The sequence below is a fragment of the Cucumis melo genome, chromosome 7 (genome assembly GCF_025177605.1).
Source record: "Cucumis melo cultivar AY chromosome 7, USDA_Cmelo_AY_1.0, whole genome shotgun sequence".
Classification (NCBI taxonomy): domain Eukaryota; kingdom Viridiplantae; phylum Streptophyta; class Magnoliopsida; order Cucurbitales; family Cucurbitaceae; genus Cucumis; species Cucumis melo.
Window position 1 is genome coordinate 27560824 of NC_066863.1, and position 18250 is coordinate 27579073.

Here is an 18250-nt window from a genome sequence, read left to right on the forward strand (position 1 = left end):
TTTTCTTGAGTTTCTTGTGGCTGCACTCCTTTTGTGATAGTATGCTAACTTTTGTTCTTCTTGTCCTGATTTTTATTGATAAGGATGTGGGTACTACATGATGGTTAATTGTAGTGTAGCTGAAATTTGGTTGAAAAAGAGTGGATGATATGTGTTTATTTAAACTCTGGGGTTTGGTGTACTTTCTTTTTCCTTTTGCAGAATGGAAATTTGTATTACATTAGATGGTGCTCCACAAATACCTACTGAAAAGAAGAGGTATATTGATTGTGTTTCCTCAGTTTTGATCAAGAACTCACTAATACTGATTTCCACATAATAATATGTTTATATATATTTATGTAGGTGAATGATACATGACAAGACAAGGTTATCAAAGTTGGCAACTCAACTTCCCTAAATGTTACAATCGTGTGCATTTTGTATTTCGAGAAACAATTTATGTTAGGGAATTACATTTAGTGATTAGTTTATCTTCTATCATATTGATATCTATTTTACTTTAGAAAATTATTGAATACTTTATTTTCATAAAAAATGTGGGTCCTTGACCATCAAAATATTTCTTTAATCATTTGAAGCATTTGCTTAATGTATATGGAAATTATGTTCAATAACATTCTTTAGAATAATGCACGTAAAGTACAAGATTGAGTTATGGAAGCATGAGAATGTAAAATAAAGAGCATAGTAGCGAACGAACTAGCTCATTATTGGTAAGGATGAATTTTTCTTAATTGGCTTTGAGATAGATTTGACCTCAGAGTTTGTATAATTGTGTGATGACGTGTTCTTCTATGTATATAAACACTACAATTTTAGAATGGAAAAAAACAAATTTTTTATCTTTTAATAGTTTTGTTGCACGTGGATGCTTTGTCGAATTTTTCTATCTTTATTTAAATATATGTTCTGAATGATTATTTAATATAAATTTGTATTTTTAGTGCAATTTGTTTCTTTCTTGATGTCTCTGGAAGCAGATTGATGAGATCCTTGCCCCATTGAGAACGGTTGAGAGTCATACCAATGCTCTCGAGCTTCCAGCAATTTAGTTTTTTTTTTTTTATATATATATAATATTTTGCACCTCTTGCCATTTTTATAATTTCTCTAATTTCTTTCGTAAAATTATAATTTTAACGATCATGTAACAAAATGAATAAAAAATCTATAATATTTTTATAAATTTTAATTTTGCTTTTGAATATTGTAAATGATTTTTTACTTTTTTATTTCTTCTTACGGATATATTCATTTCTTCTCCATATTATTAATTTCTTCATATTATTACTTAGTATTTTCACTTGTTTGTTTGTGATTTCTTCATTTGCTCTTTTGGACTTTATTCCTTCTTTGTTATCTCTTGTATTCTTTTTTTTTTTTTTCATTTTTTTCACTTCCATATTTCCAATTGGTAAATGATTTTCGTCATCTCTAATATATTTCTTCTTCTAAATCTAAACTATTATGTACCAAGATTGTTGAGAATAATTGATACCGATTAATCACATTATAGGTCTTTGAGCCTTTTTCGTTTTCAAAATTGTTCAATATAAATATTTTATCGATTTATTATATTTTAAAAAAAAAAATCCAAGATTTTAACTTAAATATTCGAATTTTAATTTTGAAAACCGAATAAAAATGAAAAGAAACATATATATTATTTCTATTTTGTTTTAAAAAAATATACAAACCATTTTATTGTTGATTTTTCTTTTACAAAAAAAAAGTGCAATTTCGGAAGCATCGATCTGTTGGAGTTGACATTCTGACCAAACCATTTGACTTTGGCCATTGAGAAGTAAAAGCCAGTCGATTTTATTCATTGAGGTTTTCCTTTTTCTAAGTTTGTCGATTTGGAATTTTTTCAAACCGACATTAACCGATCTCTCTCCTTCTCCAACCAACTTCGGTTTGATTTGATTGTCTCGGTTTTTTCGGTGTATCATACTCACTCCAAGTGGTAAATCATATATGCAACCTTTTTGCAAAATATTTTAAACAATTTCATACAAAATTTGATTGAGAGAACAAAGAATTTGTAACTACAAAGAAACTTCATTAAAAAAAATGTCTAAAGAAGTGTGGCCACTACAACCTTTACAAACTCTAAAATGAAATTAACTGGAAAAAAAGTACAATATAGGTAAAACATAACGAGTTAGGTTTAGAACACCATTTCATTAAAATATATAAACAAAACAAAGCATAAGAATTCCATTTGCAAAGCTAAGCAACTGAATGAAAATTTAAAACAAACTGAAGATTACATAACCTGCTTGGCCAATTAGATGAAATTCATTCTGTTTGGAATTCTTATTCCTGCTCTCTCAAGTAGTTCCCTGGAAGCTTGTTTTGCCATCAGAATTACATCTTCCTGTTCATTCAAATTTTGGGTTCGTTAGACATGTTCAATCTTGAGACTACCAAGTAATTTTGTATATCAAACTAAATCTAGAGCTATAGTGATTTGAAGTAAAGCAATGATCATATAGTCTAAGAACAAAAATTGAAGTGAATTACCTCATTCACATTGATGATCTTCTTATCTTTCATTATCCACTGCCCATTACACATTACAGAGATGACATTTTCAGTTCTCATACTGTAGACAAGGCAGGAAATGCTGCAATATCAATTAAGCAATGCCATCAGCTCCTTTTATAGATCTCGTGCTCAAAACTTATCATACAAAGCTTTTAAGATTTAGAAGATGAAACATCCAATTGTTTTTCTGAGAAGGAAATAAATACCTGTCATGGTAAGGAACCATGGACCAAGAGGAAGGGTTGATCACAACCATATCCGCCTACAATCAAGTTAGAACGACAAATCATTCTCAAACATTTGAAAAAAACAGGTTGCATTAGTTGCTAAACCAGCAGAAATGCCAGTGGTCTTATTTATCCAATTTAACTCCAAAAAAAGCCCTTTGTTCTTTATACATAACTTTGATATGCTTGGAATTACATTGGTTAATAGTTATTTAAATTCAAATGGGTTAGTACAAGGTCCTGCACAACAATTTGTGTCCCCATAGACCCCAACGTGTCGTGTCCTACTTTTTTGGAAAATGGCGTGTCGCCATGTCATGAACTTAAGTCCTATGAGTATTTTCACATCGACGCATGAGTACTAACTTAAACATTCACAAATATTTAGACATTGTAACAGTCCGTTATCAGCATGACAAAAACAGAATTTTTTGTCACAAATAATTTATTACATCTGCCAATGGGCCTATATAATGACCAAAGGCCCAGTAAGTCATAGTTAAGCTCTGAAACCGTCACGATTGAGCAATATCCACACTAGTTTCTACCTAAATAACACAGAAGAAAAGAAGTAAAAATTGAAATGAAAATCGAAAGAAGGCCAGTTTACATGCCAAAAAAAAAAAAAACACATTACCTTCTTCCCAACTTCAAGTGATCCTATTTCATTATCCCAAAGTACTGATTTTGCTCCATTTATTGTCGCCATTTGTAGGACTACTTCAGCAGGGAGAACAGAGGGGTTGGTTGTTCCATTTGCATAGACTTCCCGGCCTTTATTAATCAGCGATGCAAGGTACATCTCATCAACTGCAAAATATTTAGACATTTAAATTGTCAATTCCCATTGTACTAATATGCATGGTGCAATGGGGAAAAAACTTTCAAAAAGAGTCCATAAACTTGAGGTCAAGGTTACTGTGTTCTGATCAACATTTTGTCTGCATCTTTTCGATGTTACACTTTTTTTTCTTTGTTTCCTCTTTTCCTTTACACACACACACACACAAGAAAGATTTCATTGATAATGAGAAAGGGGAGACTCCAAAAGCCAATAGGCAATTACATCTTTTCCTTGCATTCATCTCTGGGGTAAGACACTGATGCCAATAGACCCAAAATATGTACTCACTGAAGTCCATACGATAGACAATATAAGAGGTTCCACTGGATCAACATGTGAGGGTGTGCCAAAATAATCCTTAAAAGTGAGGTGCTTAGAAGAGAATTTGTCAGTTCTTAGTAAAATGCATGATTTGACAAAAGTTTATTCTGTGGCCACCATTGTGGCTGCACTGTGGCAGCGCTACTATACTAACCACAAGATGTATGGTTAGAAGAATGCAGGCTTTTACTTCCTCATACTCAACCAGTATAAAACCATCAACCTTCTTTTATCCCCTTAAATAATTTCTATAAACTAACAAATGAAATAATGTTCAATTCGTTAGAATTTCCAGACTGAAACAAACCTATGCTCATTCGATTATTTGATGGTGCTCCATCTGTTCCAATGGAAACACAAATACCAGCATCAAGCATCTCTCTGATAGGTGCAAAACCAAGCATTCTCATTGCAGAAGCTGGACAGTGGGATACTTTGACCCCATTCCTTGAAAGAAAACTAATCTAACAAGATACCAATAATTCTTGCATCATAAAAGAATGTAATGAAAAACATGGACATAAAAGTATTTACTAACCCAAAAGTATATTCTTGAATGAAACAGATAGCAAAAAACAATGCCCAAAAATTCAATTTTACTCCAAATTGCTAAATTAGTTCAGTTTAATCGAATACTTGATGGTGATTTGATATTTAAGAATAAAATATTTGCGTTAAAAATTTATACACATCTCAAGCAATTGCCTAACTAGCATGGATCTTTGAATAGAATCCATCAACATGTTCAGCTTCAGAGTGATAATGGAGATTCCCAGGGATGGCCACCTCAGTTGTCCAAGTAGCACCGAAGCACTAACAGGTAAGAAATTAGGAAGATAAGAAATTGAGGGCTAGGTGAGCCCATATACCTATTAGCTTTGCCCAAGTGATTTGAGAAGCTCTAGCTATAGCCTGACCTAGATGATATAAGAAAGCCACCGATCAAGGGGGAACCTGGTCCAACCGACAGAGACTAAAAGCCACAGCCCCAAAGTGAGACTAGGGAGTAAAATAGCATAGGTAGACCAGACGGCAACTTGGGCTAAGTCAAGGCTAAAAAGGGAGACCAAAGCTTCCTGGCCAGGTTAGTCTCAACTGGTAACCATGGGTGAGATGAGACCTGAAACTGGCGCAAGAGGTCTAATATAGCATGTGACTCAAGATCACGTTAGATATCCTGCAATCATTTCGTGTCATTACTCATATTTGACGTAATTAGTGCATCTCATCGCATCCTTCCTCATTGTAGCTAAGGGAGCATCAAATCCATTCAAAAGCCTGCAAAGTTTACTATGATACCCTACCAAGCCTCAACTTAGGCTGTGCTTGATGAACAACTAGGCAGGCTAAACACCATTAAGTTGCATCTATCAAAAATTGTGATTGGTATGCATGTTTGGCCCTACTTGCAATACAAACTATGACTAGCAGCAATCGCGACATGCACTTGATCAGTTTGGTCAACTACCCAATGGAAACCTTGCAACAACAAACTTTATAGCACAAGTGACCAAAGAATCTATAAGTTTTGGGTTGGAGTATGTTCCAACATAGCTAGTACTTGGATTCCTTTTGAGGAACTAGTTTTTTATCCCCTTGTATGTCTTTTCATTTTTCTTAATGAAAAAAATAAAGCAATTTTTTTCTCAAAAAAGAAAAAAGAAAAAAGAACAACCAACAGCTTAGCTGTCAAGTTACGGCTGGTTTGGTTCCACCAAAAAATTACTAAATCCTTGTTTGGCTTCCAAGAATTATACAGAATTTTAATAGTTTTGTACAATGCAGCACTAAATAGATGTTAATAATTGAAAGATCTAGTAAGCAATATATAAACCAAAAACTTCCAAGAGATAATAAAATGTATTGAGCTTTGGGCAACCTTTCTTCTTCCATTCAGCTTATTAAAAACAGACTTTATAAATATTTTTGCAGAAGATGAATTGTACATACAGAAATAAGAAACTATGCAAAATTTATAACACAGCTCATAGAAACAACAATAACTGCTCACCTCATTGTCATTGACCCAAACAGTATGTGCAGAAAGTAAATTCTTTCCCAGAAACTGTATTTTCTCCAAGTACGTAACTGTTCCATGATCAACTTTTCGTTCATTTATCACTTTCAGGTTCTCATAGGCTATCTCTGCAACATGCTAAAATGCATATAACAAATAAAGTCAAACTCAACAACTGATTGGCCACTTTAGCCCTATTGGTAGGACATAAAACTAAATATAATTGAAATTCAATAAAATTTGAACAATTTTGAGACTGCAAAAGCATAAGTAAAGAAGATAGAAGCACCATATGGATCCCGGTTTCGAGTTCTAATGCATTATCCCTTGTTTCAATCAATAGACGATCTGTTGCATTCATAATTTGTCTGATACCAAACCATATTCTGATGCGCCCATCTGCTGTGTTATGGTGCTTCTTGTAAAGCTCCTTTTGAGACTGCCCTTGAAAATTGAAAATTAAGAAATTGTTAAATATAGTTTTGATAATTAACTAACTTATTTAGAAGGACAAGGAGCAAATCACTTTCACAAAACCAAATACAACAAAGTGACTTAGCCTTCTGACCATGAACATAAGAACTTCTTAACCAATAATTTTATGAACGTAATTATTAAAAAATTCGCCTCTCTTTCATCTTCCAAGTTGCAAGGTAAACTCCGGCGTAACATTTTGATAATTTTCAATCAGCATATAGTAGCAGTTAGTCTAGGATAAAGTCTAATCATTTAATCTGTTATCTACACAAAAATTCTCTAAAAGCTTTAGGACTTGAAAATCATTAATAAGTTTAAACTAAATACTAGCTCGACATTGCTAATCATATGAATGAACTCTACTATTGTAAAAGAAAATTGGTAAAAGAGAGAACCATTAATACATAAAGTTAAACATGATAAACCTGAATGCAATCATCAGTTGTTACGGCAGCCCAAGGAGCTGGCAACCCTTCCCCACAGTCCATTATTGACTGAGTTAAGCACGCCCGTAAACCCAACAACTCTACAGCCTTAGACATCCCAGATACATGTTGACCCCCTGCCTCAGCGAAGCATGTTACCTGAATAGATATATCACGTTAAATTACTAAGTTTCATCCCTGAAATGTTCCTGAAAGGTGTACAAACATTTAAGTACTGTGTCATTCACATATTCTAGAAACCTTCTCGTATGCTTCTAAACTTTGGATTTTATGTAAAAAATTCTGCATTAACCTAGAAAGAAATGCTCCAAGATAAAGCCGAATCATCTAAGGAATTTTTAGAGTCTGCTATTTTCAATGTTTTCATTCGGTGTAAAGACATGCATGTCATCAACAGCCATAGTTTCTCTTTTCTCATTATCAAACTAGAAAGATCTTGAAGGGTCCTTTTTCTATATCCTTGGATATTTTATTCAATCAATGAAATCGCCTTAAAAATAAATTCCTCCATTAACCAAGTTTAACACGAAACTTAAAATTAGCAACAACCAATTATACGCATAATCAAAGGCTCAACAATTATTTCCTAAACACATAATTTAACGTATACACTTCCTTCATCAATTACAGCGAAAAAGTATAAGAAAGGAAAAAGAACTGGAAGCAGAAATGCAGATACTTACACCCGAATGAATGAGTTCAATACCACAAAGCAAAGTGGAAATGTAGGAATCTTCCTCAGTCATGTTGGATTCGTAGGGCCAAATACGATGGTGCAACCAAGTCATCAAATCCACATCGTCGGCTATGCTCCTCGCAAGCTGCTGAGAAGTGTGGACATGCGTGTTAATAAACCCTGTGGTTTTGAAGGCCGATCAAGATCTCAGATAACAGCGGTAAAGTCAAAAGAAACCATTGAGAAAATTGAAAAAGTTAAACTCGAAGATTCAAAGAGGAAAGACCCGGGAGCAAGATTTGAGAATGAAGATCAATAATGTAGTGAGCAGAAGCAGAGAATTGGTGGAGAATTTCGGAAGAGTGACCGATGGCCTTGATTTTGTCACCGGAGATAGCAATTCCGCCGTTTCGGAAGACTCGACTGTGGGAATCCATGGTGATGATGAGAGCGTTGTGAAGAAGAGTAAGAGAGTTGAAGTTGGGATTGCTCTTCGACTCCATAGCTTCTTCACACCGCTTCCTGCAAGCTTCCATTTTTCCACTCTCACGTTGACCTGTGGGTTATTGTAAATTGGAAGAAATATAAAGTTTTATGTTTTTGTTTTCTTTACAAAAAGATCCGTTCTTTTAAGAATTATTACTTTTAGACCCACCGAGGATGAAGAAAGTGATATTGGAACGAATTGCTTAGATGCAAAATTAAGTTTATTTCTTCTATAAGAATTATTACCTCCAATGAATTTGATAGCCATCTTGATATGGTTTCATTTAGTTTTTGTTTCTGTAATTTAAGCTTATTTCTTCTAGTTAAATTTCTCTATTATTGTTTACCCATTTCTTAATCAAACATTAAAGTTACTAATCATATTCTAAAAACAAGTTTTTTTTTCTTAAAACCATCTTACTCTATATATTCAATCTCACGAAATGAACTTAGTTTTTTTTTGTCATCTACTTTCTTTTAGTGATTTTAAAATCAATCCAAGTTGAAAACTACAAAATTTAACGATAAACTTGTGAGGATTGTCCAAAACAATGTTCGAACTCGTCAAAAGCACTCAAACTTAAGAGGTATCGTGAAGAAGCACGGGGGATCATGCATCCAAAAAAGAAATGTCACCGTTGAAAGAGCAACCGAGTTGATAATATCAATTACATCAATTGTTTTTTTTCCTTTGTTGTTACTTTTTAGAAGTATTTCTAAAAACTAAACAAAAATTCGAAAATAAATGTATTTTTAAATTTTTTTTATTTTTATTTTTTACAATTGAGTAAAAACCTGTGTTTTCATTATTTGAATTCCAAACTTGAAATTTAAATAAAAATTGAAAAGTAAAAAAAAAATAATAAAAAAAATCAAAAGTGGTCTAGAAGGTTTATAGATGCCGCCTAGTAAGTAAGTCAACTATCATCCTATGTCATAATTAAATTAAATAATATATATAATCCAACATTCATATTCAAAGGATGTTTTATTATATAAAACCCAGCCTTTTGACATTTTTTTTTCTCTTGACTTGTTAAAATTGCATTCACAAATGATTCCATGGTGATTGAGAAAGAGAAGAAGGATTAAATAAAGAGAGAATTCGAAAGGAAAAAAAAGAAAAAGAAATACGTGAGGATCATAAACAAACTTATTAAGAAAAAAAAAAGTCAACCTTTAACGAACAAACTGCAAAATTAGTGGCCAAATTAAGGTATTAATCCTTCTGTTTTTGCCACATTTTCTTCTCCTCCATTAATCTTCACCAAAACACACAAACTGATTTCCCCTTACAGAGACGAATCCGTAAACACTCTTTTCGTTTCTCTCTTCTTTCCTTTCATTTATCTCTCCATTTCTCCATTTTTCTCACCATCCCCTATTGTTTCTTATTCATGGAGAAAAACCCACCCCCAGACAAGTCTGATAGTTTTTCTAAAAATTTCAATAGAAGAATTGCTAATTTGGGCTCACCTCGTCGCACTCTTGACCCCGCCGCCGCCGCTGCTGATGCAAAATCAGATTCCGAAAAGCTTGCTGCCGATAAAGATGATGATGCCTTCATTGAAGAACCTCTTTCCGAATCTGATACCCTATTAATTTTCGAAGAGGTTGATCGATTCCTTGAGACTTTATCCAATGTTGGAGATGATGGATCGAATGTAGTCCATGAAATTCCGAGTTCTGTTCATTCGTTGTCCAAAATGGTGGATTCCATGATCTCTAGATACAGTTCTAATAAATATCCGGCGAAGCTTGGTAAAGATCCCGACAGGGATTCTTACTTTTTCGAAGCATTAGGTCGGATTGCTAAGATTGCGATTAAACTAAGTGAATTCCCTACCAGCGCTGCTTCCATTCCTTCTCTAAATCGGACCACCACGGCTCTACAGCGAGCGATGTCGTTATTGGATGAAGAATTCAGTGCCCTTTTGAAAGAATGCAAACATCGGGAGTTTGATTCTAAATCGGACAAGAAAGCATCTAAGCAATCGTCGTTCAAAACAATGAGCGAATCAACAGATCAACAAAACAGCACCTTTCCTGAATCATCTGAGCCTGATTCTGCTAGGGAAGAGACATTCCCCTCTTTTTCGCAGGAAACTGTATCGAACATGAAAAGAATTGCCGGAACAATGATCTCCGCCGGCTACGAGAAGGAATGTTGTATGAGTTACAGCTTCCTCCGTCAGAGCTCGTTCAAAGGAATACTGAACCAGCTAGGGTATGAAAGTATTAGCATAGACGAGATTCAAAAAATGCAATGGGAAACACTTCAAATGGAAATCGACAAATGGATCGCCGTCGTCAAGAAATGCTCAGAATCTCTGTTCCCAGGTGAGTGGAAGCTTTGTGACTCTGTTTTCACCGATCATCCCTTCATTTCTCATACGTTATTCAGCAATTTAACAAGAGCAGTAGTCATCAAGCTTCTCAACTTCGCAAACGCCGTCGTTTTAACAAAACGGTCAGCGGAGAAGATGTTCAAATTACTTGACATGTACGAAACCATCCGCGATTTAATTCCGACAATCAATGGCTTCCCTGAAAATTGCAGAACAGAGTTAATTTCCGAAGCGGAAGGGGCAAAAAATGGGATAGGCGAAGCAATAGTCGGCATTTTCTACGACCTAGAGAACTCAATCAAAAGTGACAACGCGAAAATTCCCGTTCCAGGAGGAGCAGTTCATCCATTAACACGCTACATAATGAATTACCTAAAATACGCTTGCGAGTACAAAGAAACCCTAGAACAGGTCTTCCAATTTCTCGACCCTAAAGTCGAGGACGACCGACCAGCAAGAATGGACGAGAACGACGACGCATCACCGAGAAAATCCCAACTCGCAATTCAGATCGCAATGGTAATGGAACTACTCGACGCGAATCTCACAATGAGATCAAAACTATACCGCGACCCATCTCTTCGGTACATTTTCCTGATGAACAACGGAAGATACATAGTACAGAAAATCAAAGGGTCATGCGGAATTACGGAGTTGATGGGGGACCGTTGGTGCCGGAAACGATCGACGAATCTGCGACAATACCATAAAAATTACCAGAGAGAAACATGGAGTAAGGTGTTGCAGTGTTTAAGCCACGAAGGATTGCTGGTGAACGGGAAAGTATCGAAGCCGATATTGAAGGAGAGATTCAAAAGCTTTAACGCGATGTTCGATGAAATACACAAAACGCAAAGCAGTTGGGTAGTAAGTGACGAGCAGCTTCAATCGGAGCTTAGGATATCGGTGTCAGCGGTGATGATTCCAGCGTACCGTTCATTCGTAGGGAGATTCAAGCAGCATTTTGATCCAGGAAGACAATCGGAGAAGTACATAAAGTATCAACCTGAAGACATTGAAGGTTTGATCGATGATCTATTTGATGGAAATACTGCGTCTATGGGCAGAAGAAGAATGTAAATTTTCATTCCAATACAGTTTTTCGATTTCTTTTTTCCTTTTAATTTTCTTTCTTTTCTTTTTCTTTTCCTTTCGAATTAATTGAATTTATTGTATTGATAATTTTTTTTTTCCTTTCTTATTGTGATTTATTTATTTTTCCCCATTAACAAGGGAGGAATAGAACATTGAAGTGAACTCTTTTTGACCTCTATTCATTCCTTTATATTATTATTTTGTAAATAGTTCAGTTTTGAAGAATATGTTAAATGTTTGTATGATCTTTTTTTTTTCTTCTTATTTCTTTTGAAATAAAATTATGTATATTAGAAAAACATTAAATATTGTGAGGTTTATTTATTTGCAAATATATGTAATAAGAAGTTATCCATATATTAAACATTAGTCAAGAAGTTATCCATATAATAAAGAAAAATAATAATTGTTCATATGATACACTAAAATTGTTTTCTTAATACAATAATTATGGAGGTGGAAATTAACCTTAAATTTCCTAAAACGAAAAGATCAATTTGTCTAATAAACGATTGAGCCATTTTATCGATTGGAGAAGGTGCCTCGTTTGAGGTTCCGATTCCCAAGATATCTTTACACAAACTCCACTTCTCAAAGTATATTTTCCATTTCTTCAAAATTGTGACCGACCAATTTCCGCCGAAGGCAAATGGAGGGCTACGAATGCATAAAAATCGAGCGACAAAGCCCAAACTCCGGCGTCTTCCATCTCCGCCTTCACCGTCCATCACACTACAACGCTCTCACAACCCAACTCTTCACCGAACTCCGTCAAGCCTTCTCACGTCTAGACCAAAACCCCGACGTCCACGTCATCATCCTATCCGGATCCGGCAAACACTTCTGCGCTGGAATCGACCTCAAATCGACAGCCTCCAACTTCGAGAAGCATCTATCGGAGGAACGGGGACGAGCAGGGGAAAGAATCCGACGGGAAATCAAGTGGATGCAAGAGTCAATCACGGCGATCGAGGAGTGCCGGAAGCCGGTGATAGCAAGCATCCACGGAGGGTGCATCGGAGGAGGAATTGATATAGTAACGGCATGTGATTTGAGGTATTGCACGGCGGAGGCGGTGTTTTCGGTGAGGGAGGTTAAATTGGCGATTACGGCGGATCTTGGGACTTTACAGAGACTGCCGAGAATCGTAGGGTATGGGAAGGCGGCGGAGTTGGCGTTGACGGGCCGGGATTTTTCGGGCTTGGAGGCCAAGGAATTGGGCTTGGTTTCTCGAACTTTTGATTCTATGTCGGAGCTTCAAGATGGAGTCCTCAAAATTGCTGAAGGTATGAAATTCTCTCTACTTACCAATTTTTCCTATGCCTTCATTTTTAAATTTTAGTAGTTCTTTTTTAGTATCACTCTCAATTTAGGATCTCGATTGCTACAACAAGTAGTTAAAGCATATGATTGATTGTTGTGTAATGTGTATGAGATTGGGAAAATGGGAATGAAAAATGGATGGTGAATGCAGAAATAGCATCAAGATCTCCATTGGCTGTGGTGGGAACAAAGGCAGTGCTACTAAAAAGCAGAGACCTATATGTAGAACAAGGGTTAGATTATGTTGCAACTTGGAACTCAGGGACTCTACTCTCGGATGATCTCAAAGAGGCCATCTCCGCTCAAGCTAACAAACGAAAACCGAAGTTTTCCAAGCTTTAAGACGACATAAACATTTGACCTCTTGATCAAAAGAGTATATATATATGCTTTAACTATTTGAACTACTTGAACTATACTCAAGTTGGTTCGGTTTCTTCTTGTTTTCGATAATAACTTACGTGCTTTTCTTTTTTCGATCATCTTTGGTTTTTCTTGTTCTTAATAAAAGAGAAACGGTAAACATATGTTTTAGTTTTCAATGTTTTGAGTGTTTTTCTGTAAAGGACATCGATATTTCCAATAAAAAAATTTGTTGACTATACAACCCTAATTGAAAGCAAAGAAAAATAAAAGTAATTAGCACCTTGGTGAGATAAAATAAATTATGTAACAAGAGATTGAAAGGCAAATTAATCAAGAAATTTTAAAATGCTAGACTATAGTTGTAGATATTCTTTCCATGTGACGTTTGATAAATCATTTACAGGATAATTTTATTCGTTGAATCAATCATTTTTAAATGTTTTCGTTTAATGGCAAGAAAGAAATGCATACTTGTTTGTAATTACAATTGGGTTATATTTATTGTTTTACTCATGTACTTACTTTTTGCTCCTTAAGTATCCTTTAATGAACAATCAATTTGTGGTCCATCTACCAAACTGAGTCCTTCTTAGGCTATTAAGAGGGTGATGCCCTTTGTTAAGATTTGATGTTTGCATTTAAGAAAGCAATGTATCTACTATTTCTTAAGGTGGGTAGAAATGGATTTCATCTTGTAGGATTATATCCCTCATCTATCTATCCGGTCTTATCCTTAAAATTGTAGGCTTATTGAGTCGGTAAACTCACGATTAAGATCTACAGATAATTTTGAATAAACAAGAGTTTATAGTTAACTTATGATTAAGATCGAGTTATCTACATCATTATATTGAAATAAACAATCTTAATAGTAAACAACGTTATAAAGTAAAAGTGAGTATTTTGAGGTCCTCACTTGCATGTCTTTACATGAACCCTAAACCCTGTTAAGAGCCAGATTTGCATCAAATACAAATTGGTTCGTATCCATAATGTTTCCAAATTAAGGAGTCCAACCTTATCTCTATACTATAAATCTTTTTAACTATTTACTCGAACTTGATCAATTTTTATATCTTCACACATAATCCAAGTATTAATGCTGGTCCGGGGTTCATAGTTTATTGGATATATGGTTATTTAACAACCATTTACTTATCAAATAACATTTTTACTACATAATACTTAACAACAATTTTATCGAAAATAAAATATGTTAATTATTTTTCAAATAAATTTTAAGACATAAAATCCGACGATATAACATATTTTTTAAAAAATTTTAAGTAATAATGGTTTCAAGCGAATAGTTTACTCAATAAATTTGACAAATTCATCCAAATGTTTTATATCATACTTCCTAACAAACCATTCATTCTATATTAAAAGTAAATCTAACTTCGACCAATTTATCATTATTTTTTGTTTAGAAATTTTAATAGGCACCATAAGAAAATCCTTTTAGAGTCTCCAAAAAAGAACTTCGTACATATGGATTAATTGTTTGAGTACCTAAAAGTGACCAAAGAAACCAAAAGTTTAACGTAATACAAATGACTTACCTAAAAATTAATTTTTTAGGATTTAATATAGTCACGTCATTTACTCCATCAATTGAGAGTAAGTTAATTAAAATAAATTATAGATCAATAGATAATAAAATAGGAAGTTTTTCCAAAATTAAGCATGAAGGCTAAAGGTTGTTAACAGTTAAAATAAGGGAATGATTATCCCTAAATTTGTTGTTTGTGAGAAAATCTAGCAATAATTTTTCCTTCTCTTTTCTTCAAAATTCCCCATTTTTCTCTCATTTCTTCTTCTTCTTCTTCTTCTTCTTCTTCCTCATCTTCCATCATCTTCCATCATCTTCCTTAACGCTAACGTCAATTTTCGTCGTCTATCTCGAATTTTCTACCTTTGTCGGTCGCTGTTAGTTTCCCTTTTTCCTCTTCCTCTGAATTCCCCCAATAATGCTGGCTCTACATTCCCCCTTCCAAATCTCCGATGCCTCCACCACCGCTGATCACCTCCTTACCCCCACCCCATTTCCCCTTCCCCCCACCCCAAGGTATGCTTTTCTTCTTCTTCTTCTTCTTCTTCTTCTTCTTCTTCTTCTACAATCTTTTAATTTCTTGCATGCCTTTGCTTCTTCCTCACATTTTTTGTTCTCTCTTTGAATCTTAGAGGCTTACTTACCGGAAGATCCCAATGTACGGACGTCTAAATTATTGGTGATTGGTCATAGAGGATGCGGGATGAACATCTTGCACTCCTCTGATTCTCGTTTCAAATTCATGAAGGAGAATTCCATTCTGTCCTTCAATGCGGCCGCTAAGTTTCCTGTTGATTTCATCGAATTCGATGTTCAGGTCAGAGGATTTTTTTTAATGTCTATTATTTCATTATTGTAAATTCAATTTGTTGGTTTCCGTCTAATGGATGTGGAATGTTCTTGTGAAATTATCGTCGAATACTCGTTTGATTCTCTTTTTTCCTTTATTTTCTTGTCTTTATTAGGAACAACTTCTTAAGAACCTTTTTTTGTAGGTAACTAAAGATGGGTGTCCTGTCATTTTCCATGACTGTTTGATTCTTACCGAGGAAAAGGTTAGGCCCTTAGTATTTTCTGAGATGATGTTTTCCCCCTCTGCAATTTATTGAACTGCTAAAGTGACTATTGGTTTGTGTTAGGGTGTTATTGTGGAGAAAAGAGTTACCGAGCTCATGTTGGAAGAATTTCTTTCATATGGGCCACAACATGATCCTAGGAAGGTAAGAGCTTTCCATCTTTCCTTCCCACACCTTTAGATTAATTGGCGATTGTTGAAATATGAATATCTAAGGGTTTGTTTGGTTTAACTTTTGAAAATAAGTCATTTTCGAAAAATTTGAGGTGTTTAAAGCGTCTAAATAGTTTCCGAAATACTTTCAAGGTGTGTTAAACCGTTTTTATCCGCCCTTTTGTGTTGAAGAACACTGCTTTCTCTAGTCAATCCAAACAGCTTTTGTAACTTTGTTGTGTTTGTGAGAAATTCAGGTAGGTAAACCGCTATTTAGGAGGACAGTAGATGGGGGAGTATATGAGTGGAAAGTTGAAAACGATGCGCCGCTATGCACGTTGCAAGAAGCTTTTGAGAAGGTTGAGCATTCAGTTGGTTTTAATGTAGAATTGAAGTTTGATGATCTGCTAGTATACGAAGAGGAGCAACTTTCTCAAATGATCCAACAAGTTTTACAGGTAGTTGCTTTGCCAAACAAATGCACACATCAAGATTGTGTAAGAAATGATATGCTTATAAAATAAAAACTTTCACAGGTAGTGGAAATGAATGCCAAGGGCAGACCTATTATATATTCTAGCTTTATACCTGATGCTGCCCAATTGGTTAAAAAACTTCAGAGCACCTACCCGGTAAGATCATTTTCTCAGCTTATTCTATTTTATATTTGAATTTTTTCTTCACATTCCATTTTTTCTTATGTTCAGCAACTATGGAGGCTGTATCGACTTGTAAATACACTGTCAATAGTGTTTGACCAAGAATAATATAATATTTGCTAAAGTGTGTCACAGCTCACATGATAAAATTGTAGGAAGTTCTTCATCAAATGAAGAGGAAATTAAGTATCATTAGAGGGGTCTCTTTACATTCACCTGATCTAACAGGTATTCTTCCTGACGAATGGAGGGTCGAAAATTTATCCTGATATTAGAAGGAATTCGCTAGAGGAAGCCATTAACGTGTGTATGGTGGGAGGTTTGAATGGAATTGTTGCCGAAGTCACATCAATTTTGAGAAATCCTGCTGCAGTTGATAAAATTAGAATTGCAGGACTCTCACTTATAACCTATGGCCAATTGAAGTAAAATTTCATATTTGTCTTCATGCTTTCCTCTCTCTGAGTTGCTTGAAGTTCTAGTATCAAACATATTTACTCCTGCCGTGCAGTAATCTTCCGGAAGTGGTGTATGTGCAACGTTTGCTGGGCATTGAAGGAGTAATTGTTGATTTAGTACAAGAGATCACGGAGGCAGTCTCTTCTACCATCCCTTCTGAGCAGGAAGAGGGCTCGCGCGAGCAGCAAATGGACGTGAAGGCTAGAACAAAACCCAACCTCTCCCAAAAGAGGGATTGCTTTCTAATGAACGGCGAGCAGGTATGCTCACAGAACATAAGTTTAAGTTCGCATATTGATAATATAATACAGCTTTATCAATGTAAATAAGCAATGATCTTGATAGCTGTGGCATTCGACATTGATGACATTATTCATGTTTATCAATGATGTAGATAGAACGTTGACATTCTTACACTTTCTGTACAATAAAATGTAGAAAGAAAGACCAAACGTTGGTCTCTAGTAGATTTTACTTGCAACCTTTTTTTACCTTTTAAGTTCAAATTTAGGCATCAAGAAATTAAACTTATAAGTACAAATTTTCCACTGCTACCACAGAACTATCATACCACTTTTTTTGTTCAAATTTAGGCGTCAAAAAATTTAGTTTAGCAAAAATATTCTAATATCATTGTGTAACTATGTTCATCTCTCTAATGTTGTTATACGATACTAGACAAAGATGACGACCATACTTGTAAAAACGAGACCTTGTATTGTCATGAACAATTTTGTACTAAACGACATAATTGATGTAAAATAGAAATGGAAGCGACAAAAGGTAACAAGAGATGAAAATGTGCAAGGTCTGTCGAAACTTACATGCTCCTACCAAAGAACATTGTTCTCATAACCAAAATTGGTGCTAGGAAAAGGTGCTCAGCTTCAACATTGCTAATGGTTTGCTTAGCAAAATAACTAATAATACATAATCTAATGCATATGAAGGGTCTGGGTGAGGTTATCTATTTCTATAAATAAATTAGTTCGGATCATCTTTCCCTCTAGATTTGGAGTGGTTTTTGCTATCCACCTCGACCAAATTTTCTACTTAATTTTGATTTTATATGATTGGATTTTATACATATCCATTTAAAAGGATTGTGATTTCTTTTCTTTTCAATTTTGATTAAATGAAAGATTTGTAAGGACTTCTTTTTTAATTTATATC

At 34.7% G+C, this 18250-nt stretch overlaps 4 protein-coding genes and 1 long non-coding RNA gene across 10 annotated transcripts in view; 4 read left to right on the forward strand and 1 right to left on the reverse strand.

The window, feature by feature from the left end:
* The window catches only part of LOC103494574 (uncharacterized), a 32332-nt gene extending 31728 nt beyond the window's left edge, over nt 1-604 (forward strand). For both annotated transcript variants that reach the window (XR_001763235.2, XR_001763236.2), the window contains exons 5-6: nt 202-258; nt 346-604. This is a non-coding gene — a long non-coding RNA (uncharacterized LOC103494574). The remainder of the gene's footprint in view (nt 1-201; nt 259-345) is intronic.
* A 1563-nt stretch (nt 605-2167) lies between these two features.
* LOC103494577 (uncharacterized) lies at nt 2168-8149 on the reverse strand. 2 transcript variants are annotated; one of them, XM_008455808.3, is made up of 10 exons: nt 7848-8147; nt 7569-7741; nt 6865-7023; nt 6252-6401; nt 5957-6100; nt 4253-4409; nt 3418-3590; nt 2760-2815; nt 2530-2632; nt 2168-2383 (listed from the first exon to the last, which is right to left on the reverse strand). In XM_008455808.3, the coding sequence occupies exons 1-10, from the start codon at nt 8095-8097 to the stop codon at nt 2294-2296; spliced, it is 1455 nt and encodes a 484-aa protein (XP_008454030.2). In that variant the 5' UTR covers nt 8098-8147; the 3' UTR covers nt 2168-2293. The 2 variants fall into 2 exon arrangements, with proteins under 2 accessions (XP_008454030.2, XP_050943293.1); XM_051087336.1 differs by lacking the exons at nt 2168-2383; nt 2530-2632; nt 2760-2815 and adding an exon at nt 2849-3328 and having other exon boundaries at nt 7848-8149.
* Nucleotides 8150-9143: 994 nt separating this feature from the next.
* Nucleotides 9144-11666, forward strand: LOC103494576 (exocyst complex component EXO70B1). Its single transcript, XM_008455805.3, has one exon. The coding sequence runs from the start codon at nt 9445-9447 to the stop codon at nt 11473-11475; it is 2031 nt and encodes a 676-aa protein (XP_008454027.2). The 5' UTR covers nt 9144-9444; the 3' UTR covers nt 11476-11666.
* A 185-nt stretch (nt 11667-11851) lies between these two features.
* Nucleotides 11852-13355, forward strand: LOC103494575 (delta(3,5)-Delta(2,4)-dienoyl-CoA isomerase, peroxisomal). The gene is made up of 2 exons (XM_008455804.3): nt 11852-12776; nt 12965-13355. Exons 1-2 carry the CDS (start codon nt 12140-12142, stop codon nt 13153-13155), a joined length of 828 nt encoding a protein of 275 aa, XP_008454026.2. The 5' UTR covers nt 11852-12139; the 3' UTR covers nt 13156-13355.
* A 1580-nt stretch (nt 13356-14935) lies between these two features.
* Nucleotides 14936-17544, forward strand: LOC103494578 (glycerophosphodiester phosphodiesterase GDPD3). 4 transcript variants are annotated; one of them, XM_008455809.3, is made up of 8 exons: nt 14936-15247; nt 15364-15548; nt 15727-15786; nt 15871-15951; nt 16217-16417; nt 16496-16591; nt 16847-17043; nt 17130-17544. In XM_008455809.3, the coding sequence occupies exons 1-8, from the start codon at nt 15184-15186 to the stop codon at nt 17404-17406; spliced, it is 1161 nt and encodes a 386-aa protein (XP_008454031.2). In that variant the 5' UTR covers nt 14936-15183; the 3' UTR covers nt 17407-17544. The 4 variants fall into 4 exon arrangements, with proteins under 4 accessions (XP_008454031.2, XP_050943294.1, XP_050943295.1 ...); XM_051087337.1 differs by lacking the exon at nt 17130-17544 and having other exon boundaries at nt 14948-15247; nt 16774-17026; XM_051087338.1 differs by lacking the exon at nt 17130-17544 and having other exon boundaries at nt 14949-15247; nt 16667-16917.
* Nucleotides 17545-18250: the final 706 nt, after the last annotated feature.